A 25729-nucleotide genomic window follows, 5' to 3' on the forward strand; every position below is an offset into this window, starting at 1 on the left:
ATTCCACGCCGTGCTCATCCCTGATATCAGCGGCAGTACCTAGTCTAAGTGTTTCTTGTAATCACTTTCTTTGCTCAAACCGAGCCTCAATGGGCACATAGATCAGGTTCTGTCACTACAACGATGAAAAATGTTTAGTGTAGCTCTCGTAATTGCCACGACTTTGCCATTGCGCTGGAAAGGTCATAGGTGCACAGTGGGACGTAGGCACTTGAGAAGATCATTGAATACCATTAGCTCAACTATGTGAGTCTTACATAATTTTGATTCCTGTATGTGATTTTTCCTTGTGCAAATTCTGTTTCAATGATCCCCTGATTTGTGTTGGTCTGTATCGCTTAGTCTTCCTTCTCCAGCTGTGCTTTGCCTCTACCATCTCCTTGAGACTAATATCTCATATGATACTGTAACGGTTTGGGCCTTGCCAAGACCGACTTGGGTGAGAGTTGGGTACGGCTATCGCTACCACACTTTCTCATCACACACACCTATATAGCTGCAGTTCCTCCATAGCTACACAATGTAACGCAGTCCTCCTCCTCTCCTCACACCGCTACAGATACGTATTCCTCGAAAACTTAAGCTCCAATTCCCGTATCTCAGAAGGGGTGTAGCGTTTTGCTCAGCGCAGCATGAGGGCGAACTGCGAATAGGCCGGACGCCGACGATGTGGAGTGAGTTTCCACCTATAAAATGCCATCTTCGTCCACAACTGTGTGCTCTCCCGTTCCTCTCCTTTCACATCCTTGGCCCAGAAAACAATCTTCTTCCCATTGGGGAGATTTATGGTCCAAGTCTCCCACCCTACGCTCACATAGCGACTTAATGGTGAAGCAAGGGCTTCCATATCAGTACGTGTATACAGTGATTCGACCCGCATAACGTCATCAGCCTGGATCTTAGATCGCGGCATGTATGTAGTATCAAGCATGATGCGACGTGTATTAGCCTGGTCGGTTGGATCGTAGAGGAAATAGTCCTTAGGGAAAAGTGACGAGATCATTCCAGTCATGTTGATCATGTTTCCAAATTTGAGTATACACACAAGGTCCTTCCTCGGCTTCTCGATGCGCATGATGATAGACTGGAGATGTAGAGTGAACAGTGGCGTCAAGTCCATGAAGGAAGTTCGGCTCGGAGGGTTTCTGTGTACGGATGACAGACGGATGAATATCTCTGGAATACGCAAGACAACATGGTGCATGCCTGAAAAGTCATCAGGAATCTGCAAGTCGAGTCCGAGGAACCCCTCCCATGAGTCCCTGATGCCCTCGAGATGCTTGCGCAGAATCCTCCCGCAGTCTTTGTCCATCTCCTTGTGCACCTGCTTACATGACATGTACAGACCGCGGTAGTACCAGAATGAATTGTCATAGGGTATTGCCATGTTGGAATAGATATAGATGCGAATCTCAGCAGGCAAGTCGAGGAACGCACGACTAGGAGGAGCCGTCGCCTGTGACATCGTTGATATAGGGCTCTCAGGGGGACAAATGTTGTCGAGTGCTGTTGAGAGCGCCATTGTTTCTTGTGAGTTGAAGCGCACTAACACGGTTGAACAGAAACAACCAGTTGCTTGGTTGTTTTGTTTACGAATCTATGGGGGAAGGTTCTCTTACATAGTGAGAGGAGTGACGCTAGTGCCGCGCTAGTCAGTGAAGGAAGTCATAGGGTTCTACCAACGGAAGAACCGGGTGGCCACGGGATCTGCAAGCGATTGAGCTTCGCTGAATACTTGCAAGTGAAAGAAGGAAAGAGCAATGCACGTGCCTTGTCCCCCACCACCTAAACAACCACCCGATCCGCCCCCACTACTCTTCTTCTCTTTCCTTCAGCGCCTTCGCACTGAAATCCCTTTTGCAGTACCTACCCCCATCACCACTGAAACTGGAGGCGTCACCAGCACGAATTCACGAGAGTCTCAGACACCATGGCGTCCTTTCTGGACCTTCCGGCAGAGACACGACTGCAAATTTACAGCTACATGGCTATACCGGATACGACGCCCTTCTCCGCCTACCACGGCCTCTATCTCTCCTGTCGTCAAGTGCGCGCCGAAATGGACGATGAATGTGGAAAAATCCTTGGGGAATATCTACCAACGATCAAACCACAAGCAAGGTGGAACTTCATATCATCTCCTGTGATGACCATTCCCGGAAACTTCTTGGCAATGCAACATATCCGCCTCGACTTACGCCATTACCCGACTCAACTCCTTACCCGTGCACACCGAAGCTTCTTCTCTCGCATCATGTCAACTCAATTCGCGTCAGTAACGATAGTATTGACGAAAGATCCTGTCAAATCGAAGCACTTGTGTCAGTCGCTGCACATGGTATTAAAACAGCTTCCGACGGATGTTGGGATCAACATGATTCGTCTCGAATCTATCACGGGCCAGGGTTATACCAAGAAAGTATCTCTATATTCGCGAGCCGGCTTTCTAAAGCGCCGCAGTGACTCTTTCCCTTGAGGGTGTATTCTGATCGAACCGCTCTAGGAACTCTGTTCTTCGCGTGCAGACCTGGAGGATCAAAGTTAGCACGTTGCTAGGGAAGAAAGGTGCACTTGGGGGTTGAGATGAGATAAGGCACACATACCGGGATACAAGAGGAGCAAAGTCCAAGACGATATGCAAGGATCGTCTGCTGGACATCAAAGCACACTCTCATACACAAGGCACAAACACCATTTGTTGATCCAAAAGAGCAAGTGAAGAGTAAATTGACAATGTTAAGCGCCACAGACCTTGATTTTTGTTTCATGTCGTCTATTCGTAGTCTACAAGACTTCGTCTCCACCATCTCGTCTAGTCTTAGCTACCACATCTTTCTCTTATCACATCAAAACATGCATCTTTAGATCTTCTTCTTCTTCTCATTGTCAACCTCACTGCTCATCAACCATACTGAACTTAGTGCGCATGTCCATGCCCCTCATGCCCGGCTCCCTTGTCGCCAAAGTCCACCTTCCACCCTCTCGTGATGTAAACCTTGGGATCCCTCACAATCACAAACGCCGCCTTCTTGCCCTCAGCGGCATGGTACTCAATAGGCACAGGCTTCCTCCTCTGTGTCTCCTTCTCACCCTCTTGCATGACGACGACCTCATGCTTATCCTTCCAAGCCTTTGGCGCGCCAACGATGATGATCTTTTCTACACGCACATTCTCCATGGTCTTGACGTACTTCTCGTACTTGACGGTACGTTTGGTGCTCGTGTCGAGATTAGACGATGTGAAGACCTGGCGGGGGCCGTCAAAGTTGAAGCGGCGGTGGATGAAAGCGCCCATTTCGTAGTCAAAGGTTTCGCCGTCGTCAAGGTAGAGGGTACCGTCTGCGTTGCCGTCCTTGTCAAGAGCGACGACGAGCGTGAATGGGTCATACTTCATCAGGCCTGAGGAGCGACGGGGACGGTCGCGGCGCGAGATGACGTTGCCGCCCTGCATGAGAAGAGGAATCTTCTCTAGAGGGGCAGGGACGGTATGGTGACCTTTGCCTTGGTACGTGGTGTAGTCGAAGTAATCGTAGTAAGGCTGGTCATCTGCAATATAGACAGAGACGCTATCAGCACCCTCCTTGGTGACTGGCTTGGCCAACAGACCAGTAGAGCCGATGTACAACTGGTCATCGATCGCGAAACCAGCCTCATCGTCAGGGTGGACGTAGAAGTTGGGTCGGATGATGGGAGCGCCGCTTGTATGAGCCTCATGAAAAGCAGTGTACCAAGCAGGCAGAAGCTGATACCGCAGACGAAGAGCCTGAGTAACAATCTCTGTGTAAGGGGAGCCAGCAACGTAGGGTTCACGACGACGAGTATCGATGTGAGCGTGGCCGCGGAAGAACGGGTAATAGATACCAGCTTGGTACCAACGAGTGAAGAGCTCTTTGCTCGGGTTACCGAAGAAGCCGCCAACATCTGCTCCACCAAATGGAAAACCGGAAATTCCCTGGTTGAGCACCATGGGAATGGAAGCTTCCAGGTGAGGCCAGTCCGCTTGGTTATCACCCGTCCACATGGCAGCGCTGCGTTGACTGCCAGAGTAGAAGGCACGCGTTAGCACAAACGGTCGGCGCAACTCGCCCTTCTTACGTTCCATGATGGCCTGGTACGTGGCGTTGTGGAAAGTCATTCCGTTGATGTTGTGCACGTCGCGGTGTTCCCAATTGCCATGGTGGATGTTGTCTTTGGGCATAGTCGTCTCAGGGCCATTGAAGACCGATGGCTCGTTCATATCATTCCAGATAAAAGTGTTGGGTGCGGTGCCAACGAACTTGTCGTACTTGAAGAGACTCTTCCACCAGTCGATGGCGGCAGGGTTGAAGCAGTCGATCCACATGGAAGAGCCAGGCCAGCACCAGCCTTCGTACTGGGCACCGTCCTTGTTCTTCACAGCCAGGTCCTTCTTCTTCATCTCGTCGATGACGGGGTAGTCGTGAGTGTTCTTGATGTGAGGGTCAATGATGGCAACGAGCTTCCTTTGATGCTTGTCAAGGTGCTCGTGCATGGTATCAGGGTTGGGGAAGGTCAGAGGATCCCAGGTGAAGTACTTCTTCTCTTGTGTGTACTCAATGTCGAGCCAGATGACATCGTAGGGGATGTTGAACTTGTCGAATCTACGGTCTACATCCTTGACATCTTCATCAGAGACGTAATTCCAGCGGCACTGGTGGTAGGCGATGGCGAAGGACTGAGGCATGGCAGTATAACCAGTCAGTTCACCATACTGGCGAGTGAGGTCCTGGGGAGTCGGTCCAAGGAAAACGAAAACGTCCAGCAGGCCACTCTCGGAGATCCAATGGGTCTGAGTATCAGTATGTCCTTCAACACCAAGTGCAAGTGGGTTGGCCGTGTTCCTCTTCTTGGTGATGTCAATCCAAGTCTCGGCGGCGTTGAGCCAGAAGACACCGACGGTCGAGCCCTTGCGATGAGCTTGCATGAACGGGATAGAGCCGTAGAGAGTCATGGGGCTGTCGATCAGGTACTCGAAGACGTCGGCGTTGAACAGGCGATATGGCTCGGTGTATGCATCGTCACCGCCCCTGGACATGTCAGCTTTGCATTGTAGCTTGATTGGAGTGCACATACCTCGTGGTCTTGAGAGATAGCCTAGTCGCATGCTCAGGAATACCAAAGACGTGTGCGTAGCCAGGGAACGAGATGTCCATCGCAACAGCCTCAGGACCTTTGGGCTTGCTATCGGTGTTACCACCGAAGCTCTCATCCCACCATGTGCTCTCGTCTTCGCCCGTCTCCTCGACCTTCTTCTCCTCTTCCTTGGTCTCCTCCTCACCTTCCTTCTTCTCTTCCTGAGGCTTCTCGACCTTCCGGCGCCAGTGCTCGATGTTCATGAAGCCACGCTCGTTGAACTTGACCTGGGTCTCGCCATCTCGCTGAAACTCAATGCCGAAAGGTGCGTGTCTAATGATAGCTTGATGCTTGCTGCCCTTGCCGTAGACGACCTTTGTATATCCGTCCGCTGCATCAGGGCTCAAAGCAGCACCCGCAGAGGGCTTCAACCCCCCAACGAGAGCCCATTGGCCAGCCTCATTGTATCGCTCCTTCCTCGCCTTGCTGTCGTGTCGGAGCTCGACGTCGCCCTTTGCCCTTTTCTCCTCGTCGAGGGTAACGCGTGCAACGCCGGAATCGAGGAATGTAACGGTAAGAGGCAGTCGGACCTTCTCCTCGCCCTCCTTCAGTGTCTTGAGCACAATAGTATCCAATTGGCCGTCTTTGAAGGTGAGCGAGGCGGGATCGAGCACGTAGGGTGAGCTCCAGGAGCTCGAAGCGGATACGTCATCAGCGAATTGACGATTGCGCTTGCAGAAGCCGGATTGGTCGCAAGTTTTGAAGTTCTCGTGCTTTACAGATTCTGAGGACTGTTAGCAGGCTGAAAATACATAGGACGAGGGCATGGTAGCCGATCGGGATAGATGTGTGCAATGGGGAGCTTCGCTACTTACCAGCAGGCACGAACAAACAACATAACAACGCGAATAGCATAAAAAGCGAAGTCCACCGGGGACCTCGTTGACGCCTTGTGCTCATGACTGGCAGCTCTTGAATTCCACGTTTGCCAGCCGTGAATATAGCATCACAGTGTCCTTCTTGTCTGGGATACGCCGCAGTTGACTGGATCGCAGCTTTGACCACGTTAACCTTCGGCCCGTTAGGTGCTAGCGTCTCGTTGGATGCTGGCGAGGAATGGTCGACTGCTTGGAGGGCCGTGAAGGTTGGAACAATTTCTGCCATAATGGTGGTTTCTTGAAAGAGAGTATGTAGAGCCCTGCATTTTATTTTGTAATCTAACGTTGCTTTCATCCCGTGGTTGCGAAGCTCTTGGTACCATGGCGAAGATGGTACACAATTACATCGTATTACCACCGTTTCCACGAACCTCTAGAATCCAAGCGCGAAAACCACATCTACTCGCTGTCGCAAATATCACCGAAGAATACAGCTATCCATCACCAACCAACGTTCAACACTCAAGGCCGTGTTCAACCTCGCACGCGCCAAGTCTCAGGGTCCAGGTCCTCGCCCATGCACAAATGCGGCATAACTTTATGCACAAGCTACCCCACTAGACAGCTCACGGCCGGCCAGCAACCCCCCACCGCCCGTGTAGAAAAACCACAGCTAGATGTCGGCCACGTCCCCTGACTCTGCACCTCAATTCCCCTCTGGCATTCCCGATCCACCAATCTTCCAGAAACTAGGTCCAAAGGACAGAGCCCGTTTACGACAAAACATTGAACACCAATTCATCGCCAACATGACTACCGAGCAAACGTAGGTGGTTGCTTTCCGCTTTGGGTGTGTGTGTGTGTGTGTGTGTAGGGTATGGGCTGACGGATACAAATAGCTTCATTGCTGTCAAGCCTGATGGTGTTCAGGTATGTGTATTCTTCAATGCAGCGTCACTGCTTTCCACTGTCGTCCTCGATTCATTCAATTGAGATGAGGACAATTGGGATTGGAAAGCGGGGTGTTGCCATCAAAAGCATAAACAACACAGCTAACACCCTCAACAGCGTGGCCTGATCGGCCCCATCATCACCCGCTTCGAGAACCGCGGCTTCAAGCTCGCAGCCATCAAGATGGTGACTCCCTCCAAGGAGCACCTCGAGAAGCACTACGCCGATCTCTCCGACAAGCCCTTCTTCCCCGGTCTAATTGCCTGTACGTTCCATCCATTCTCTCTTAATCCCAATCACCATACTAACATTCCAACAGACATGGGCTCCGGCCCCGTCTGCGCCATGGTCTGGGAAGGTCGCGACGCCGTCAAGACCGGCCGCTCCATTCTCGGTGCCACCAACCCCCTCGCCTCCGCGCCCGGCACCATCCGTGGCGACTACGCCCTCGACGTTGGCCGCAACGTCTGCCACGGCTCCGACTCCGTCGAGAACGGCAAGAAGGAGATTGCTCTCTGGTTCAAGGAGGGTGAAGTGCAGAGCTGGAAGAGCGCTCAGCACGACTGGGTTTACGAGAAGTAGAGTGCAGTGTTCCATCTTAGGTACGCTTGCATGACAACTCGGGACACAAGACGAGTCCGTTAGAAGGGCTGGGTGACTTTGTTGCTCGGGCTGAGGGCCGTTTGCGTCGACTATGAGAAATGATAGCATGACAAGGAATAAAAGTAAATGGGGTTCTTGTATACCCTCTACATATGTCCGCTATTTCGAGTGAAGTTCCCATCTCAAGCCTCCGTCTTCCCAGCCACCTTATCTCTACTCCTAGTCTTCCGTCCACTCTCCTCCTTCTCCCTCAAATCCTGCTGCACCTTGTCCAAAAACCACATCCTCAATTTCTCCACCTCGCGCCACTCGCCCTCCCCACGCTCCACACTCGGCCCCTTGACCTCTTCTCTCGCCCTCAACTCGCCAAATGCACCCCGCTTAGCACCCCACACGGGCTTGCCCCAGCGCCATACACACCACGCGCTCTCATTCGCGCTGCACAGCATGGGCTGTCTGTTTAAGCTCTTGACTGCAAAAGCTCGCAGGAGTACCACGTCACCGACCTGCACCTCAGGCAGCGCCGTTTCATATGCGCGGAAACATTGTACAGTTGTTGTTGTACCGGTGTCAGCCCAGGTACTAGCGTCCGTGATGTGAAAGGTGGTAGTCCAGTGTTTTGGGCCTTTTTTCGCCTTCTCGGGCGCGGTGCTGGGTGAGGTTACGAGGGCGAGGACGTCGGGATTGGCGGCCGAGTGGAATTGGGAAGAGCGGTTGAGGAAGTAGACGAGGTCTTTTAGGGGTGTGTAGTAGGCGAGGGGTGTAGAGAGGCCAATTGAAGGCTGTGTCTCTGTGGAAGGGGGAGGCGAAGAGGCGTCGATGAGGGTGGGGGATGCGGAGCGAGATGTTACTTCCTTGGTCTCGGTGTCGCTTTGGAGGGAATGGAGACCTGCGGAAGTGGCTTGAGTGAATTGAGGCGTCAGCATGGTGTCTTGATCCTGCGGCGCACTGATGGAGCTGAGCTGGGAGCCCGTAGTCGTTCGCTGCGTTTCCCGTGGTGTGCTAATTTTGTTCCTGCGACTGGCTGGCCTCTGACTGTGGGTGAAGCCGTTGTCTGCGCGTGGTGAATGGCGCGCAAGGTCGTCAACCTCTAGTTGCGACGAGCGTTTGCTGCCGCCACCTTTTCCGGACGACACGTGCTTGTGTAACCTCTGGCTTGTCTTGAGTGTTCCTTGGTCGGAAACGTCTTCTGGAATCTCGGATGATGCTTCATAGGCCTGTCTCCTCGTCATACGAACGTTACGAGGGCTGGGTGTCGCTGCAGTCGATCCAGCAGACCGAAGTCGCCTAGCTGGACTACTGGCAAGAGACTGTGTGTTGAAGGAGAGATTAGACTCCGCAGGACTACTGCTCCTGACCTTAGCCATCTCTTGAACATCATTGCTCTCTCCTCTTCTCCTCGACCTTGGCAACGGCCTTAGTGACTGCTCTGCAGCTGTGTTGTCTCCGTGCGCCCCAATGCCATCCATATCATCAGAAGGAATGACAGTGGATATAGACTGCTCAGTCCTAACACTCCCCTCCTCCTCCGAGTCTTTCACATAGGTCACTTGGGAAAATCTTCCTTGTGATGCCCCCAGCTCCTGTGATGGTTGATAACTGGAAATGAATCGATCACGTTCTTCGATCTGAGACGGACCAGCATCCGACATTGCACCAAAACTCATTCGTGAACTTTGCTTCCGTGGGCTTTTATGAGAAGTGGTGATGTCAGCGAACGACAGAGTGTTTACCGGTGACTGGAGATTTGAATGGGAGCGAAGGCTATACGGTGAGGTCTGCGTAACATCTTGAGAAGGTGACATGGCTGAACGAGTGCTTGTCCTGGCAGGTGAGAGGGCTGACCGTGCAAGGGAAGTCATCGTAGCTTTGCTCCTTGTTGATCGAGTAGTGCGCTTGTGGGTAGGTGCTTCCGCCTTCATGGGTGATGCGGACATCTTCGCTTTCGATCTGGTGTTCCTGGTAGGTATCGTAGCTACTGGCGACATTTCCATCTCCCCAAATTCGCTCGCAGACGCAGTCGGTGTATTACTACGGTCTACAGGGGCCATTTGCAAATTCGATTCATCCGGTTGCATTATAGGATCCTCTTCTATGGACTCCACTTTGATTTCCAAATGATGTTCCATTCCAGCTGGCTGTTGATCTTCTTGTTTTGGTGACATATGATCCATGGGAAAGGCATCCTGAAGGTAATCATCGGTCGCCTCGAACGAATGTTCGAACGTATCGTCATCAATATTAGTTTCCGGGTCCTGGAAAGAGGTGTGAGTAACCGCTTGCTCATTTGGCGCTTCAGAGGCATTGGAATCTTCAGTGGCAGAATCCGGATTTACAAACTCACTATGACTGTCGATATTCATGGTGTCCTGGTCTTGTTCATGATCCTGGGAGGTAGCCGCCTCCTGTTGATCTTGGGTCGTAGAACTGCGTCTATTGCTGTCTACAGGTGGGGACCCCAGGTCTACAATGGAGTGCTGTCTACTCGCAGATGGATCCTCTTCAATGCATTGCTCCTCTTGGATATACTCCTCAACTTCAGCAACGGATTGTACATCATCCGCCGCGTCAGATTCCTCTCCAGCTTGCTCAGTGGCACTTTGCTGCGATACCACAGGATCGAGTTCGGAATCGCTTGCATCTTCCTCGTCTTCTGAGCCAGAGGAGAGTTCGATGACTTCTGGTTCAACGGTCTCAACTACAGTGATTTGAGATTCAGCTGCAACGGCCTCAACTGCAGTGGTTTGAGATTCAGCTGCAGCGAGCTCAACGTGATCGTCTGTCGCATCGACACTCGGTGCCCTCTCGATTACCACAGATGACTCTTCTGCTGGAGCAATTTCGGCAATGGTCTCTGTAACAGTAGCCGGTGCTGATGTGGAAAGCTCCGTATCCCTCTCTTTCTCTGGTTGAGCTTCCGGTTCAGGCGAAGACAGTTGCATCGGGCCGCGAGAGATGGGACGTGAAAGTGAAGCGCCATCCATACCGAACGTGAACCGCACGGGTGTGAAGGCAGACTCGTGATTTGGGTGAAAGACGGATGCCCTTGATGAGCCAATAGAGCTGAAGAAGGAAGTCTCGCCGATGTAGCTTGCTTCACTTGGCAAGTCTTCCTCTTCTTTCACCTGGGTCTCCGCTTGCGCAGATTGTTCGCTGGCAATGGTGCGGTCAAAGTATGAGAGGGCATTAACATCTGACCCGCCAGGAAATGGTGATGGTAGTGGGAGGGTGGACTCAGCCAAGGGTTTGAGAGTTGGACTCGCAGGCTCCTTGCCGATCGGGGTCAACGGACCCACCGCCACAAAAATTGGCACATCGATTTGGAGGTTAGGTAGTGTCGGAGGTGGCATAACAATCCTCGGGGCGCCACTCGATGAAACGGGTCCCGACGCAGCAACTGAAGACTGCTGTACCTCTACCATCTCGAAATCAGTATTTTCGACCGTCAAGTCTTCTGTATCATCTCTGGCCCTATTTTCGCCGGCTGCCCACTCAATATCAGCCAGTACGTCTTCAGTTCGCTCATGCTGACTTTCATCGCGTTCGGTGTCCTCGTCGGTGGTGCTCATGCTGATTCCTTCAGGTTGGTTTTGTATTGGGTCTTCCTCCTCCGTGTTGACTTCAGTGTCCACCTCAGTGTCGCCACCAAAGGCATACTGTGCGTCCGACGACATGTTTTCGTCGGGACCATCATAAAGTTCCAAGTAGTCGGTGTTGCGGGTGGCTTCGTCCTGTGTCCGTGTCAATTCTGCCTCAGGGGGAGCAGCCGCTTCCTCTCCTTCCTGTCCCTCTACTGTAACGACGGCATTTCCTATAGATCCCTCCGGTTTTCGCTGCTCTTGCTCGGTGTCTATATGACCGGCTGCAACCGAGAGCACCTCAAACTTGGAGGGCGATACAGGCGTCCGAGGAAGTTGTGCTGGCCGGCTAGGCGATGCCAAGAAAGAATCAAGCTCCTCGTCCAGTGTCATGTCCTCCTTCTCTGGCGAAGGCGTCCTTGCACTGTATGTCCATGCCTTCCAGTTCTTAAATGACTTCCTCCGCCGCTTCTTGTCATGTCCCTCATCGTCGTCTTCGGCCAAGGGATCGTAAGGTGCCTCGAAGAAGGGCCCATCCGAAAGCCGTGCATGTTTGAGAAAAGCCGGTGATTCGAATTGAAGCGCAGGCCCTGGAGCCCCTGAAGACACGCGACGAACTGGCGATGCGGGCGCAGGCGTAGGCGCAACGTCGACAAGTTCGAGGTTTGCCGTTTCAACGCCATTGCGACAGACCTGAGCAACTACCGTGTTCGTATACGATATTTCCCAGTCGATGCTCTTGCCCGGCGTACTGACTACGCCTTCCCGTACAAACTGCGAGCCTTGCAGGCTCAACACAACTTCATCTCCAATCCCCACGCCCGTTGTCGCAATCGCCTTTGCACTCGGCCCCGAAAACCGGGCTCGTACTTGTCCATTTTTTCGCCGTAAGCGGAGGTCAGGCTCAACGAGTAATAGGGCAAACTGGCGTGCTGAGGACGAGTAGGGCCATATCAGTGTGACTTTAGCTCGGAAGTGCTTCGTTTCGATACCAGGTAGCTCGGGATTAAGCTCTGCAATATGTAGTTGGTCCATGGTTGCGCGTTGAGAGCGCGAAGTCGTATTAGGACTGTGACATCTTCAGAGGGGAAATCCTTTGTTGTGAAGGTCGTGAGTTGGGCATGCGCGTGCGGTTTGTTGACGAATTGAAGTGTGAGCGATGGCCTTCCTTCCGTCATGAGAACGCGCCCGTCCGCTTTCGGCAGCCTCGGCTCCACCCGCGACTCTTGTTTCTTTCATATCTGCCAACACTTGCGTCAAGTCTCATTTAATATGATATGAACGCGCCTGATCTCGTACTTCTTGACTTTCATATACGTAACAATTGGGATATTTGACATATATTTTGACTCCAAGTTGCCTGTGTACGCGGGATCCTGCATTGTCACACCACCTCGACCGACATGAAGCTATATCTGTTTAATACCAATTACACGTGAACTGCTCATAACAATACATCACTACGACAGCTCAAGCGCATCCTTCAGCAACTCCAGTGCCCCAAACAACTCATTATCATGATGCCTCCTCGCACAAATCTGCAAAGCAATAGGCGCACCCTCAAAATCACCCACATCCCACAACTTCTTGACGCGCTTACACTCCTCAGTAAGCGGCTCATAATCACTCGCATATTGCTCCTCTCCCTTTTTCCCCGCGCGAATCGGCGTCGGCACCACTGCACCGGGATAGTCTACTAAATTCCACAAACTGGTATAAGTCCAGTAAAACGCCGTGTCGTGTGCAGAAGCCGGCCCTACAAATCCCGGCCCAATGACGATATCCACGTCCTGCTCGTTCCAATTATCGGCGAACGCGAGGCGGTAGCTGTCGCGGATGGAGCGTTGATGGTTGACTTGTTCGGCGTCGAGCATGCCGTGGGGTGCGGCATCGGCCCAGATCCAGGAGGTGAGAGGCAGGACGGGCTCGCCGGTTGATTCGATGGAGTCTTTTGCTGGCTTGCCGCCGCTGGGCCAGTACATGCGCCTGATGTTCTTCCAGGCTTCGGGTGCGTTGTAAGGTGTGAATGGCTTGACTTCAATGGCAGAGGACTTTTCTAGAAAGGCAAGGCGCTCGCGGGCCCATGTTATGGCGCGCTTGACGGGCGGCTGTGGTTCGATGAAGCCATCGTTTTCGATGATGCCGATCTTCAGCGGTCTCTTGGTCTCGGTATTGATGCCTGTCCATGGTATCGGAAGAACCTTGGGATCCTGCAGGTATGGCTTCTGGCTCAAGATTGAAGTCATGAATAGATGCATATCCCGTATACTCCGAGCCAATGGGCCTGAGCTAGCCAAGATTTGGAGCTCAGATGAAGATGGATAATTGACGAATTCCGATGTCGGTAACCTGCAGGAAGTAGTCTTGTAGCCATATATACCGCAGAATGTTGCGGGGCCTCTTATGCTACCTCCAATATCTGTGCCTACACCAAGCACTGATCCTTTCATTGCAACCAAAGCAGATTCGCCGCCAGATGATCCGCCAGCACTGAGGTCAGTGTTGAAAGGATTCAAAGTACGTCCATAATGCGATATTGATTCTAAATGCATAATCGCTTGTGGCTGGTTCGTTTTGCAATAGAACACCGCACCCATACTTCTTAGTAATGTTACCATATGGCAGTCCTTCTCGGTGAATCGCATACTCTTGAATGATCCTTGCGAAGAATACGTGCCTGCAACTGGCACATGTTCTTTGATACTGATAGGCACTCCATGTAATGGTCCGATCGTCTTTCCGTTCTTTTGCTGATAATCATCTAGCTCTCGCGCCCTTTTGATGGCCTCTTCCATAAACCATTGCGTCAGGCAACATGTAAGTTGATGTGCGATGATGGCGCGTTTGGAAAACGCAGTCGCTACTTCGACTGCAGTCAACTTGCGGGAGGCGATGGCCTCAGCCAGTCCTACTGCATCGTACTTCTCAGTGATGTCGATCTCAGCGGGTGTGAGTATCCCGCATGTGGCCGGCACTCCCGAGACATCCTTCGGTGGATTCGAGAAGAACGTATCGGGTAGGCGTAGTTCCTGTGGTACCTTGTTCGCAAAGGCTTCGAGTAGGGCAGCACGTTTCATCTCATATTCTGGTGTACCTAGTGGTAAGGCTTTGGGTTCAATGATGGCGAGAGGCGCGATTTGGACGGCCATGTTTGAGGAGCAAAATGGTTAACGAGGAAAACTCACGCAAAGTCTGTTGTATGAAGCTTTATCATAGTCTTATCTATCTAGACACTGATTTCGGAACTACCGGGTCTAGCCGAGCCAAACGTACAATATGTAGGAAGTAGCGTAAATAGGCATCCCGTGGTCATATCTCGGAATCTCGCCGGCTAGACATATGAGGGGTTGCTGTGCAGATACGATGGAGCCGATAAAGACGGTGCAGTACTACCACCCCTAGCGTAGGACTCGATATCAACCGCAGAATATCGTGGAGTTATCCAGCTACAGTGGCAAAAGCCCCTTATGTGAGCTGATAACGATATTTGTGTTGAAGTGCGGAGAGATGCCGCGAAGCACGCTAGCGTGACCATACATATGCCCCACATGAGCTGTTCACTGGGCTCCTCCTTCAAGCCACTCCAACGACCGGCATATTTTATCCAATTGAATTCATCGACGTAGTTCTTAACGGATGGTGCTTCTCCCGCGGTGAATCCGGTATCTTTCAACATTGTCTCCGTCGCGCGGACCTGCCGTTCACGGAAAACATGCAGGTGGCGGGCCGCAGGCAAGGAGATAGGCTACTTTCAACTGTATGGCCGTCTCAACCTCTATCTCTGCTATCGTCTCACGCAAGGGAAACTTTAGATAGGAGACATTGATAGAAGACATACCCAGCAAAGACATAACAAGACCAGCCTTGGAATGACGCACAACAGCCGCAGACTCCCTGCCGTACCCCAACACTACTCCAAAACCAGGCACATGCAACCCCACTCTTGTATGCTCATGTAAATAGTATGCTGCGACATCTTGAAGGTTCAAAATCGCCAACATTAAACGCTTGAATTTGGGTCCAAAGCCATCACAACGATGCCTGGCACAGGTGATACAGTCGAAATGGCAAACATCCCAGGGACAGTCCATCTCGTGGACCTAGACCACAGCATGCAAGCCCGCCATGCAGGCGACGGAGAAATTATCCTCAATCCAGCCCCATCCAACGACCCTGACGACCCCCTCAACTGGTCTCCGCGCCGCAAACTCACATCCACAATATGCGTCAACCTGTACGTGTCCCGTGGTCTCTCCCGCCTTCCAGCAAATCCGAACTAACAACATCAAAGATACACGTGGATGGTAGGTATAGCAGTATCCACCGTCTACTCCGTCCTCGTGCCTCTTTCAGAAGCCTCAGGCGTCTCCGTATCCACACTGAACGAAGGCACGGGATACATGTTCCTGTTTCTAGGCTGGAGTCTACTCTTCTGGCAGCCGTTCGCTCTGCGGTACGGGAAGAGGCTTACATTCCTACTTTCTATTACTGGGGCTATCGGGACGAGTATATGGAGGTAAGCGCTTCCACCTTCCTCCGAGTTGTAAGCAACAAATTTGCGAATGCTAATACCCCGACAGTGCATATGTCAAAAGCAACGGCGAATGGATAGCTCGATGTATACTAACAGGTTTCTTCGTTGCGCCCGTGGAAGCGCTACCAGAGATTTCCGTGACTGATGTTTACTTCACGCATCAGCGCGGGTATTACATGGGATTCTACGCCTTTTCCCTCGCGGGAAGCAATTATTTCGCACCGATTATTAGTGGGTTCATCTCAGAGGGCCAGGGCTGGCAGTGGGTGTTTTATTGGCCGGCGATATTTCTGGCGTGTACGCTCGTGGTTTTGTTTCTGCTGATGGAGGAGACGAATTATACGAGAAAGATTGAGGGTGTAGTTGTGAGAACGGGCGAGCTGGGGCCCGGTGGGAAGAATGACGTCGATGAAGAGAGGGCTGAGGCGAAGACTGCGCATTCGAGTGCGAGTGGGGAGGTTAAGGGCGCTTCGACGAAGACTTTTGCGCAGAAATTGTCGGTGTGGCAATCTTCGCCTGGAACAAACCTTTTGGAGCGTGCTAAGCGGAGTTTGATGTATCTGAGCTGGCCGGTCAGTTTCTACTCGGGGTTCAGCTACGGGTCCTACCTCATCTGGTTCAACGTTCTCAACGCTACCGCGTCCATTATCCTTGGCGGACCGGGCTACAACTTCAAACCGTCTATGGTAGGACTGAGCTACGTATCATGCTGTATTGGTGTCATTTTTGGAGCGGTCTTCTCCGGGCGCTTGAGCGACTGGCTTACGATCAAACTTGCGCGAAGGAACAACGGCGTTATGGAAGCTGAGCACCGCTTATGGCCCTTCGCAGCATGTCTGATCATGGTGCCGGCTTTCTTGATCCTATGGGGTGTTGGAGCGGCACATGGTATACACTGGTTTGGACTGGTATTTGCTATGGGATGTGTGGCATTTACGTCGTCTGTTGGTGTCACACTAAGCGTGAACTACATGATCGATAGCTACCACGACATTAGTGGGGATGCCATCGTGACGGTGATTCTGATCCGCAATACCATGTCATTTGCGATTAGTTATGGGTAAGTCTGCGACCCGATAGTCGTGTTCGGTGCTAACCACGCATAGTATTACCCCTTGGTTAAGGGATTTGGGGTACCAGAATTGCTTCATCTCATCGGCATTTGTCGGTATGGCTGCGTCAGCAGTCTTCCTTGTCATGATCAAGTATGGCAAAGGTATGCGTGTTAGAAGTAGTGGCAAGTACTACAGTATTGTCAGTGCCGATAAGGGCTTGATGACGTAGTGTGTTTGCTTAGCTGTTGTTATTGATTCATACTAGCATTCCTGGGCTTTTATCAATGAGACATACATAGCATTCTGAATATTGCCATAGGTATGATAGCTATTGCTAATCTACAAGACCGCTTTGTACTTGAAATACCCAATCGTAATTACCGTCTTTTGCGTCCATCATAGCATTAAGCCTCTCATTCGCATGTTTGTAGTACTGTATGTGACTCCAAATAAACCCCATACAAGACATGGTCGTATGTCTACCTAGACTAGACATGCCTAGATCAAGTACCTTACCCCCGCTTCGGTAGCACCATTGCCGATGTCGCTAGGCTGGTTGAACCCCGGAATATGTACCACAAAGGCCTGCGATTCCATCACCATTTTACCCTTCTCGACGTGTGCTTTAGGCATTTTTTCCATCCTCGACCGAAGACCTTCGGGGAGACGTGTCTCGTGGATTGCCCACTTCATAGGCTGCAACTTGAGCTTCCTAGCAGATACATGCAGGTGTTGTATGAATCTGGGAATGTGACGCAATCGCCTCGCGTCAGATATGGATTTTGTGGCGTCAAAAAATTGACGCATCCTCTTGGAGATTTCGCATAATGCTTCTTCACAATCGCAAGAGTCGTGATGATAGGTGCTCGATGCAAAGTAAGTTTCCTCCATGTGGGACAGCAATTGAAGAGAATCCGTCTCAGGTATGATGAACAATTGGTAAATGCTCACTACCATCTTGACTTGGAGGTATCGATGGGTTCCCTGGAAACCCTGATTTTGAACATGGTGGTACAATGTGTTGAGCCACGAATCCATACTCACGCCCGGATATTGGACAATATTTGTCGACAAGCCAGTAGCGACGTATGCAATTGCATGATTAATGGCAATTGAGACGAAGAACACCTGCGAGATTCTCGGATGCGTAGTACAAAATGATATTGCAGGATTATGAGTTTGCCAAGCTGACAAAACCTTGGTTACGTTGACGTAGCAAACGCATGCATGCCTAGGATGTCCATCTCGAAGGAGTTCATCACCTCTGCACTTCAAGTACAGGATGCGGGAAACAGCCTCTAACTCCGTCTCTGACCTATGTTCCGAGATATTCAGCTGGCCGTTCGATATGCGTTTTGATAACTGGATGCTCTCCACAGCATGTGAAGCATGCGCCCGGTCCTCGTGTCCCAGAATTGTACATTGATGATAGAGGCCGGAGAATATCTTGAATTCGTCGATGAGGTGTTTGTATTTCGTGGTCTGCTGATGTTGAGTGACGCGAATGTCGAATGAAATTCCGTGGTGGCCAATCGCCATCTGCGAGCTCTCACGTGACGGGTTGCGGTCGCAGTATGCAAGGTCGTTTGTACGGACACAGGCAAGGTACAGCTTCAAATCTTCCTCAAGCACGAGTACGCGCATGTACGGTTGGCCTCGCAAGTTAGGGTACACTGTCCTCATCTTCCTCTGTGTTGCGGTTTCAGTGGATGGGAAGATGATGCGCGCGTGAATGCGACCTTGGGGAACGTCTTGCTCGACTGATCGGTACCCAGGGTCGCCGCTGAAGACGTCTGGAATCTTCTTTTTCGGTTCCTTGAGATCGATTAAGATGTATCTGTGATATGATCAGCACATAAACATCTTAGGTCTGTGTTCATAGTGCGGATGCATCGATGGCATCGTCCTGGCACTTCGATCAAAGTGCCTCGGTGATAGTTGCTCAACATTGCGTGAGCTGACTTACGGTATGCGCATACATAACGGATCAATCGCAAATGTATCCCAATCGAGATCTAGGCGGATCCACGAGATGGAGTAGTGTAGGTAGCGTTTGGCAAGCGCATAGATGGCCTTGTTGACTGGAAGGATGGCAGTGCTAATATGATATCGACGGAAAAACCTGCCCTGTTCCAGCGTGGTCTGCGGACAGAGAACATAGCCTAAGATGTGGTCGAAAATCTCCGTGGGTAGGTCTTCGAGGCGGGAGGTAGAGGAAGTCATCCTTGAATAACGGTCGTTGTACTCGGCTGCGACTTCGCAAGTGGAGGCTTTGGTAGATTGGGTACCAGGTGGGAAGTGGAGGTGCAAGGTGCATAGAGATCATGTCGGAAGCGTGTGTCGCAAGGGTAGAAGGCTCTTTTATATCCCAACTCTTTCACTCACATGTCCCGCCTAGGTCCGTGTGTCCAGTCGCGTGCATCAAATCGCGTATTGCCCAATTTCCTCTTTTGGCCAGCAACGGTAGTGGTTCACCATAATCGCAACTTTGCTGCGTCGATGTAATCAATTGAAGACTTCTGGATGTGGTAGTTTTTGAGGTGACTCGGGTCGACTGTACAATGGTAGACGAGCACGGAGCATACTCAGTAGCCTCACTTTTCATTTCACACAATAGTGAAAACGTTATAACAATCTCAAACATTTTCCTGCTCTATTAGTCATTTCTTGGCTGCCCTTCTCGCACATGACTGCGCGCTCTTATGCAAAAGCAATCGAACTCGACGAATTGGGATGACTAAGCGAGGGGATGAAACATATTCAAGCAGTAGAACTGATGGACATGTTGGAAAGCACATTTGTGCGAGCTCGACTCCATATAAAACTTACGAGATGAACTGGAAACCACGAGATGAACGACATGCACGAAACGAGTGCATCAACAAGCTGAAAGATTGCGACCCACATGGAGCCCAAATGGCACTGCTAAGGACTGAGGACAAAGTTCTTGCACCACACGAATCATACTGATGCTGCCATCAGTAGTGTGGCATACGCTGCATCGCATGTGTTCATGGTTCTTTCGATGCAACGCAAAATGGTTGAAGTATTATGTGGTATGTACCGCTTCTATGACACCGCCTGCGCAACCGAAAGAATGCGCAGCCAGCTCTAATGAAGCACTTGGTTCCTTCTCCGCAGCGCTATATCGCAATCACCCAATAGGAAGACTCGGGTCGCATCAATACAAGACGTAAAGATGCGGATGAGATGGGTGGTTGAACTGTCTGATGGTGCGTGAAGAAACAGAAGAGAAGGACGCGACAAATTTTCTCTTTGATCAAGGCTATGCTTGGCACGCTAGGCCGGGGCGGGGTTAGCGGAGATGGCCATCCCAAGGCTTCTGCATACGCGAGGCTGCCACCTCGCTATTCTCATCCAACAGCAGGCATGCCATACCCCGCCTTTGCAATCGTTCTGCTGGCCCTCTCGGCCAGCGGAAAATTCATCCCAGGTCCAAAACTCCAAAATGGCTGATAACACAGCAGAGCTGGCACTTTCGGGGACCTCTGCCGCTCCCAGGGATGCAGACATTGGGTACATTGGCGACAACCTCTTCCGGCTAAGCTTGACCAGGGAAAACAAGGCGGAGATATTTGAATATGGCATGTCCAAGCTTGACCAGGGACAGCCTGAAGCAGAACTGATGCTTCGAAACCTCACGACGTGGTGTCCCGATGTTGTCGGTCAGTTTTCTCCACGCTCATCTGAGACTATCTTAGATACGCCATTTCGCCTCATCTTCCCCAATCATCATAAGCATGGATTCGATAACGGCCTCTATGTACGTCAGTACCTGGCAATCTCTTATTGCTGGCATGTGGACGACTTTCCGTACCCACAGTACACGCCCCACGACCACTGGCCATTCAGCAAACCTATTGTGGATGCTATTCTACGTGCAAAGGGGCATCCTCGCGAAGGCATATGGATTGACCAGATCTGTATTGATCAAAATGATTCTGTTGATAAGCAGAGATCAGTTGCGGCTATGGATGTTATATATCGTTCTTGCAGGCGGTTACTCATTCTGCTAGAAGATGTGGAGCTTACAAATGCAGAGGCGCGCTTGAGTGAAGTATACAATCTGCACACAACAGCTTCAGATAGGAGCTGGCTACCTGGACATGAAGCAAGAGCAGAATTTTTATCTTTTTACAAAAAGGTCAACAAAGCGCGATGGTGGACTCGCGCTTGGTGTTTACATGAGTTCAACACAAACGAGCCCTGGACCGACCGGAGACAGTGTGATCTTCTCCGGAACGCCATGTTTATCATGAACGGTCCAGGTGATTCAACAGTGAAGATGGAATGGATTAACCTGCAGCTCATAATGTCTGCTGCACTGGACCTGCTGCCGATCGAGGCAAAGTTTGGGTCCATGTATTTCCAAGGCTGGACGATTTTCACGGGCTTCATCAATCAGGATGCTTCTCGAGTGGGAGATGACAACACTATATGGAGGCCGAGCATCATGTCTGGTCACAATGGTGTCGCACAGAAAGGATGCCAGAACCCCGCCGATCGTATCAGTATCATGCTCAACATGGGCGAGCGTGCTCTGGCATACACCGGTGAAGCATTGAATAGAAAAGAGGAGGTCCTGTATCTCAGTGCGCTTCTGGCACTCGCTGCAGGAGAAACGTATCCATTGAGTATGATGGACAGCAGACCGCTCAATCTGAACGGAAGAGATTCATGGCTTTCACAAAGCATCGCATCGGGAGAGACAGTGATCCCTAGATTCCGATTAGGAGGCGTTCAAGGGATCCATCAAATATCGAAGCAGAAAATCGAGCTCGATTTAATCTTCTTCGACAGACCCTTGATAACAGTAAACGACGAAGACCACTTTCCGCCCACTTACAACGTGTTCCCTGGCATCATACCGATTACCTACCCAGAAATGCATGTGACTGAAGATGTACCAGAGAGCCAATCAGCATATTCGCCAAAGACTCAATCGGCCAGCGATAACGACCAGTACCGACGACGATTTCTCGCTGCTTGTATTTTGAACGGTCACGACTTTACAGCCAGGCTATGGGAGCAGCTGAAACGCGAAGTCGTGAAGCCCAACTACAACCAGGGTGCACACAAGGACCTTGCGCCTAACCAGGCATTGCGGATACCGGCGCAGAGACTACTTGAGGAACTTGGCGCACCCATAACCGAGAACACCCCAACGCCCTCAGTCTTCAATGCGGAAGAAGCAACATTCTTCCTAACATGGGTCACAGATCCACGATCCATGTATTACGTCAGCTTTACTCTGCCACTTCGCGTACAATGCACTATCGATGGTCGTCAAGCGATGATGACATCTATATTCAGAAACGAGAATTACAATAGTGGTCCGTTAGAGGATCTTCGCATAGCGATACCGACAGATCTGGTCAACGTAGGCTGCATCCCGCTAAGGTTTTGGATCCTTCGGCCGGTGAATGATGACAATAACATCGTGAGATGGAAAATTGCGGCGAAAGCGATGTTACTTGGTGAGCCAGATTTGATGGAAGAGCTAAGGCTCAATGGCGACAAAGAGGATGCCGCCGTTACAATAAAGAGGTTGATTGTGGAAGGCTGAGCCGATGACCACCTTGTAGTCAAATGGCTTATCTCGGAACCCGAATTTCTTTACGTATACCAATCTTCATCGTATCCTACTTCTCAAACTGCGCCGCGCCCAGCGTACCCTTCAAGTACATCTTCAACAGCCCCTCCTTCTCAATCTCCTCACGCCTTGCCACCAGATCCTCAACATCCCAATTCGCGCTCACATATCTACCGCCCAAGAACCTCCTATCAACACCTTCCCAGCCTGCGAGCCACACTCCAACACCACCGACAAGCTCCGGCGTATCCAATGCGAATCGCTTGAATGTATCAATCAACATCTCCGTGTCAATGATACCTGGGTGCAGGGCCACAGCAAAAACATTGGGGTTCTCAGCCGCGACATATGTCATAAGTTCAAGAACAGCGAGTTTCGATATACCGTACGCGCTTAATGAGGGGAAGACTTCATAGGCAGCGGCTGTGATGAGGGTTACGATTTTCGCGGGTGTCTCGGGAGTGGGTAGTTGTTGGAGGAAGGACTTTATGATTAAGAAGGTGCCACGTATATTGAGTGTCTTGAATCAAATGTCAGTTTTGTTCATCGTGATGAGCTAGGGCGGTTGTGTAGGTACCATCTCATCCCACCAAGCCTTTTCGTCAACATCCTTGACTGGCGCTCTGGCTTTGAAGATACCGGCATTATTGACAAGAACGTCGGCGTGGCCGTACTTCTCTTTCACTTTTTGGTACAGCAAGGCTGCTGATTCGGGGCTGCCGATGTCGGTGGGGACAGCGAGTGTCTCGACTTCAGGATGGGAATTGGCGACGGATGCAGCCACTTCGTTTAGTTTCTCTGCACTGCGCGCGACGAGAACAATCGCTTTGGCGCCTGCAGCGGCGAAAGATGGCACAAAAGCCTTAGTCGTTGGTTAGACAGAGTCGCTTGAGCAACGTCGATTCGATGGGTTACATACCCGAGCCCCTAGGCCTTGACTGGCACCGGTGATTATGATAACCTTGCCCTTTTGGGAGAGCGAGGGTTGTGTGGGATCGATCGCCGGGTACACGTCACGGTGGACGGTGGGAACGAATTGTTGGGATTTTACGAAGTGATCGGTGGGGAGGTTTTCCATTTTGGCTGGTGTCGTTGAAAATTGGGGGTCAAGGGATAGAGTCTTTCATGGCTAGCTATGCGCAGTGTGTAGGCGTCTTATAGAGCATCCAGAGAGAATCTAGACGTCGTGACTGTGGTACCACGACTTGTAACAGGCAAGTCAGCATTGGACAAGTGTGAAAAAGCTCGGTAGAGCTCCAATCAAAAGCATGTAATCGATGGGTACAATGGTACTAAGTCAGCATTACCGTGCTAGATGTGCTGTAGAGTGTCTTTCTGCAGTGAGTATAGCTGACCAACATGACCAGATACAAATGATGGGGTCAAGACCATATGCGGGCGTGTTGCTGCTGTTGCCTATTCAATATGCCCTGCTACAGTCTGAATGTCGCGTTTATTGCTCCATTCACCGTCCATGCGCAGACCAAAATGCTAGCCCTCACCTAGCGCATTGACAAAAAGGCTACGAATGCGAGGCTGAGCAGGGTGATTAGATCGTGGCTAGTAACATATGCAATAACAAGGATGTCTTCTTTCCCAATCTAGCTTAGCTCTACTCTATCTCAGCCCCAAAATCTTCCAAGAAACCCGGTGGAGTATCCGCGGGAAGCAAAGTCATGGGATTGTGATTGACAATCTGCATGACCTCGTCGCGGATTAGCTCATCTGTGCCTGCAAAAAGTTTATCCACCCATAACACGCTTTTGACTATGTGCATAATGTCATCCCATTCTTGCAGCTGCAGGCCGCTCATTAGGATGCCAAGCATGAACACAAATTGGCTCCTTTCGGCGAGATCTTTCGTTTCGATCGCGGCGAAATAAATGACCCAGATAAGCAGTGGCTTTAGTTCGTTCCATTCGGTCATGTTCGTTGTGAGGACAAGTAGAAGGTTGTGAGAGATGGCGGATGTCCGTACCGGGGATTGACCTAGTGCTCTCCAGAATGGCGATAGGAATAGAAGTGTTCCCAACCTGCAGACTTCTTCAATCACTTGTTCTCGGTCGTTTCCGTGGTTTAGCGGGCGTGTAGCTAGAAGCCGGTATAGTGTCGGCTCCATCCAACTACCGCTCGTAATGGCCAACATCAATTGCTTCTCGTTGAACGTCTGGTCAAGTGAAATAAGCTGAACGATATCATCGAAGATGGTGATCCAGTCTAGATGCATGGGTAGTTGCTGCTTCCAAGTCAAAGATGGAGCATTATTAGTTGGCCGCGGAGAATTAGACGGAGATCTGGAGTCTGCGATCCATTGCTGTGGCATTGGGACGATAGGTGGGTGATCTTGGTAGAAGCTACCAATGAGGTCTGCCCTACGTTGGGGTCAGTCATGTAAGTCTAGGTGGTGGTATCCGAATTTTCTCACCAGCTCACTGTGAGTCGGAGGTGCTCCTTGTCTATAGCATCGTATCCACCTCGAAGTCCCACCATTCTAACCAGCGCGTTGCTGTGTTTTTGCCAGTGTGTAAAGTCTCCAAGTAGAGCCTTGCACGTATCAGCCATTCAGTCATGCCCGGAGGATTGGCTACTTACATTGTGTATCATAAAAGAAACCACTCCACAAATCACCTCATCGCTCTTGTGCTTAGCGGGATCTTTCATAATCAATGTCGTATGGCGCAGGGCTTTGTGATGATGCTTCAGTGCTACTGCATCATCCTGCGAAGGAAAATACCCATTGCGCTTCTGGAAAAGGAAGTTCTGGGAGTTGGCCAACATGTTGTGGAAGGCAGCCGCGTCGCTCAGCCCAACTGGATACCATGAACCGCGGAGTACTGATGGGTGGTCGTTGTCATCAGCACTGAAGACTGTGTCCGGTCAATACCAAGGCAATCCACATGGGGTACAGGGAATTACCATTTGCAAGTAGCGCTCGGGCAGAGTCGTCAAGCTCTATCGGATAAGGATTAGATGGGTCGAGCTGGCCACCGCCGAAGCGATCGATGTTTATGCGGCCCTCAGATGGGTCTCGAAACTCGAGGACGAGCTCATTGCGCGCCCGCTTTGTTTTTGGTTTCCTTCGCGCTTTGCCCACCTCGGTCATAGCCAGACGCCTGATGCGAAGCTGCGTCTCCTCATTCTTGAGATCGTCGGGGTGTTTGAGGTTCACAAAATTGAAGCTTGGTTTTGTTGAACGATCCATAGTGCCGATTAACATATGTTATGTGCTCCTCGTCCACGAAGCTTTGTACCTATCTTTATACGCTGTCCACCGGTGAACACCACGGACATGATGTCATCTTCCTTTTATATTGAGAGACATTGTAATGGCGACTTTGGGGGCGAGGTGACAGCAGAGCTGAATGTGGAGCCGGACAATCGCCGAGCAGGGGCGTCATTTCCAAGGCTTCGGCAAGCCACCAGAC

General features: G+C 51.0%; 11 protein-coding genes across 11 annotated transcripts; 4 read left to right on the plus strand and 7 right to left on the minus strand.

Moving 5' to 3' along the window:
- Window positions 1-622: 622 nt before the first annotated feature.
- PtrM4_131070 (uncharacterized protein) lies at window positions 623-1522 on the minus strand (the record flags this gene model as incomplete). The annotated part of the gene is made up of 1 exon (XM_001941133.1): window positions 623-1522. The coding sequence occupies one exon, from the start codon at window positions 1520-1522 to the stop codon at window positions 623-625; it is 900 nt and encodes a 299-aa protein (XP_001941168.1).
- Window positions 1523-2917: 1395 nt separating this feature from the next.
- Window positions 2918-6255, minus strand: PtrM4_131080 (Alpha-glucosidase, family 31 glycosyl hydrolase; the record flags this gene model as incomplete). Its single annotated transcript, XM_066109016.1, has 4 exons — window positions 2918-5045; window positions 5092-5188; window positions 5297-5875; window positions 5967-6255. The coding sequence occupies 4 exons, from the start codon at window positions 6253-6255 to the stop codon at window positions 2918-2920; spliced, it is 3093 nt and encodes a 1030-aa protein (XP_065961008.1).
- Window positions 6256-7103: 848 nt separating this feature from the next.
- Window positions 7104-7502, plus strand: PtrM4_131090 (uncharacterized protein; the record flags this gene model as incomplete). Its single annotated transcript, XM_001941135.2, has 2 exons — window positions 7104-7185; window positions 7240-7502. 2 exons carry the CDS (start codon window positions 7104-7106, stop codon window positions 7500-7502), a joined length of 345 nt encoding a protein of 114 aa, XP_001941170.2.
- A 203-nt stretch (window positions 7503-7705) lies between these two features.
- Window positions 7706-12136, minus strand: PtrM4_131100 (Telo-bind multi-domain protein; the record flags this gene model as incomplete). The annotated part of the gene is made up of 1 exon (XM_001941136.1): window positions 7706-12136. The coding sequence occupies one exon, from the start codon at window positions 12134-12136 to the stop codon at window positions 7706-7708; it is 4431 nt and encodes a 1476-aa protein (XP_001941171.1).
- Window positions 12137-12561: 425 nt separating this feature from the next.
- On the minus strand, window positions 12562-14250 carry PtrM4_131110 (Amidase multi-domain protein; the record flags this gene model as incomplete). Its single annotated transcript, XM_001941137.1, has 1 exon — window positions 12562-14250. The coding sequence occupies one exon, from the start codon at window positions 14248-14250 to the stop codon at window positions 12562-12564; it is 1689 nt and encodes a 562-aa protein (XP_001941172.1).
- Window positions 14251-15138: 888 nt separating this feature from the next.
- Window positions 15139-15381, plus strand: PtrM4_131120 (uncharacterized protein; the record flags this gene model as incomplete). Its single annotated transcript, XM_066109017.1, has 1 exon — window positions 15139-15381. The coding sequence occupies one exon, from the start codon at window positions 15139-15141 to the stop codon at window positions 15379-15381; it is 243 nt and encodes an 80-aa protein (XP_065961009.1).
- A 21-nt stretch (window positions 15382-15402) lies between these two features.
- On the plus strand, window positions 15403-16919 carry PtrM4_131130 (ProP, Permease major facilitator superfamily; the record flags this gene model as incomplete). The annotated part of the gene is made up of 3 exons (XM_001941138.2): window positions 15403-15617; window positions 15682-16695; window positions 16742-16919. The coding sequence occupies 3 exons, from the start codon at window positions 15403-15405 to the stop codon at window positions 16917-16919; spliced, it is 1407 nt and encodes a 468-aa protein (XP_001941173.2).
- Window positions 16920-17948: 1029 nt separating this feature from the next.
- On the minus strand, window positions 17949-18913 carry PtrM4_131140 (uncharacterized protein; the record flags this gene model as incomplete). Its single annotated transcript, XM_066109018.1, has 3 exons — window positions 17949-17952; window positions 18006-18527; window positions 18657-18913. 3 exons carry the CDS (start codon window positions 18911-18913, stop codon window positions 17949-17951), a joined length of 783 nt encoding a protein of 260 aa, XP_065961010.1.
- Window positions 18914-20159: 1246 nt separating this feature from the next.
- PtrM4_131150 (HET domain containing protein) lies at window positions 20160-22277 on the plus strand (the record flags this gene model as incomplete). The annotated part of the gene is made up of 1 exon (XM_066109019.1): window positions 20160-22277. One exon carries the CDS (start codon window positions 20160-20162, stop codon window positions 22275-22277), a length of 2118 nt encoding a protein of 705 aa, XP_065961011.1.
- A 76-nt stretch (window positions 22278-22353) lies between these two features.
- On the minus strand, window positions 22354-23382 carry PtrM4_131160 (FabG, Dehydrogenase with different specificities (related to short-chain alcohol dehydrogenase); the record flags this gene model as incomplete). Its single annotated transcript, XM_001941141.2, has 3 exons — window positions 22354-22824; window positions 22882-23166; window positions 23224-23382. The coding sequence occupies 3 exons, from the start codon at window positions 23380-23382 to the stop codon at window positions 22354-22356; spliced, it is 915 nt and encodes a 304-aa protein (XP_001941176.2).
- Window positions 23383-23916: 534 nt separating this feature from the next.
- Window positions 23917-25506, minus strand: PtrM4_131170 (uncharacterized protein; the record flags this gene model as incomplete). The annotated part of the gene is made up of 4 exons (XM_001941142.1): window positions 23917-24676; window positions 24730-24848; window positions 24897-25171; window positions 25221-25506. The coding sequence occupies 4 exons, from the start codon at window positions 25504-25506 to the stop codon at window positions 23917-23919; spliced, it is 1440 nt and encodes a 479-aa protein (XP_001941177.1).
- Between the last annotated feature and the right edge of the window lie 223 nt (window positions 25507-25729).

The sequence above is a fragment of the Pyrenophora tritici-repentis genome, chromosome 7, assembly GCF_003171515.1.
Source record: "Pyrenophora tritici-repentis strain M4 chromosome 7, whole genome shotgun sequence".
In the NCBI taxonomy this organism is placed as follows: domain Eukaryota; kingdom Fungi; phylum Ascomycota; class Dothideomycetes; order Pleosporales; family Pleosporaceae; genus Pyrenophora; species Pyrenophora tritici-repentis.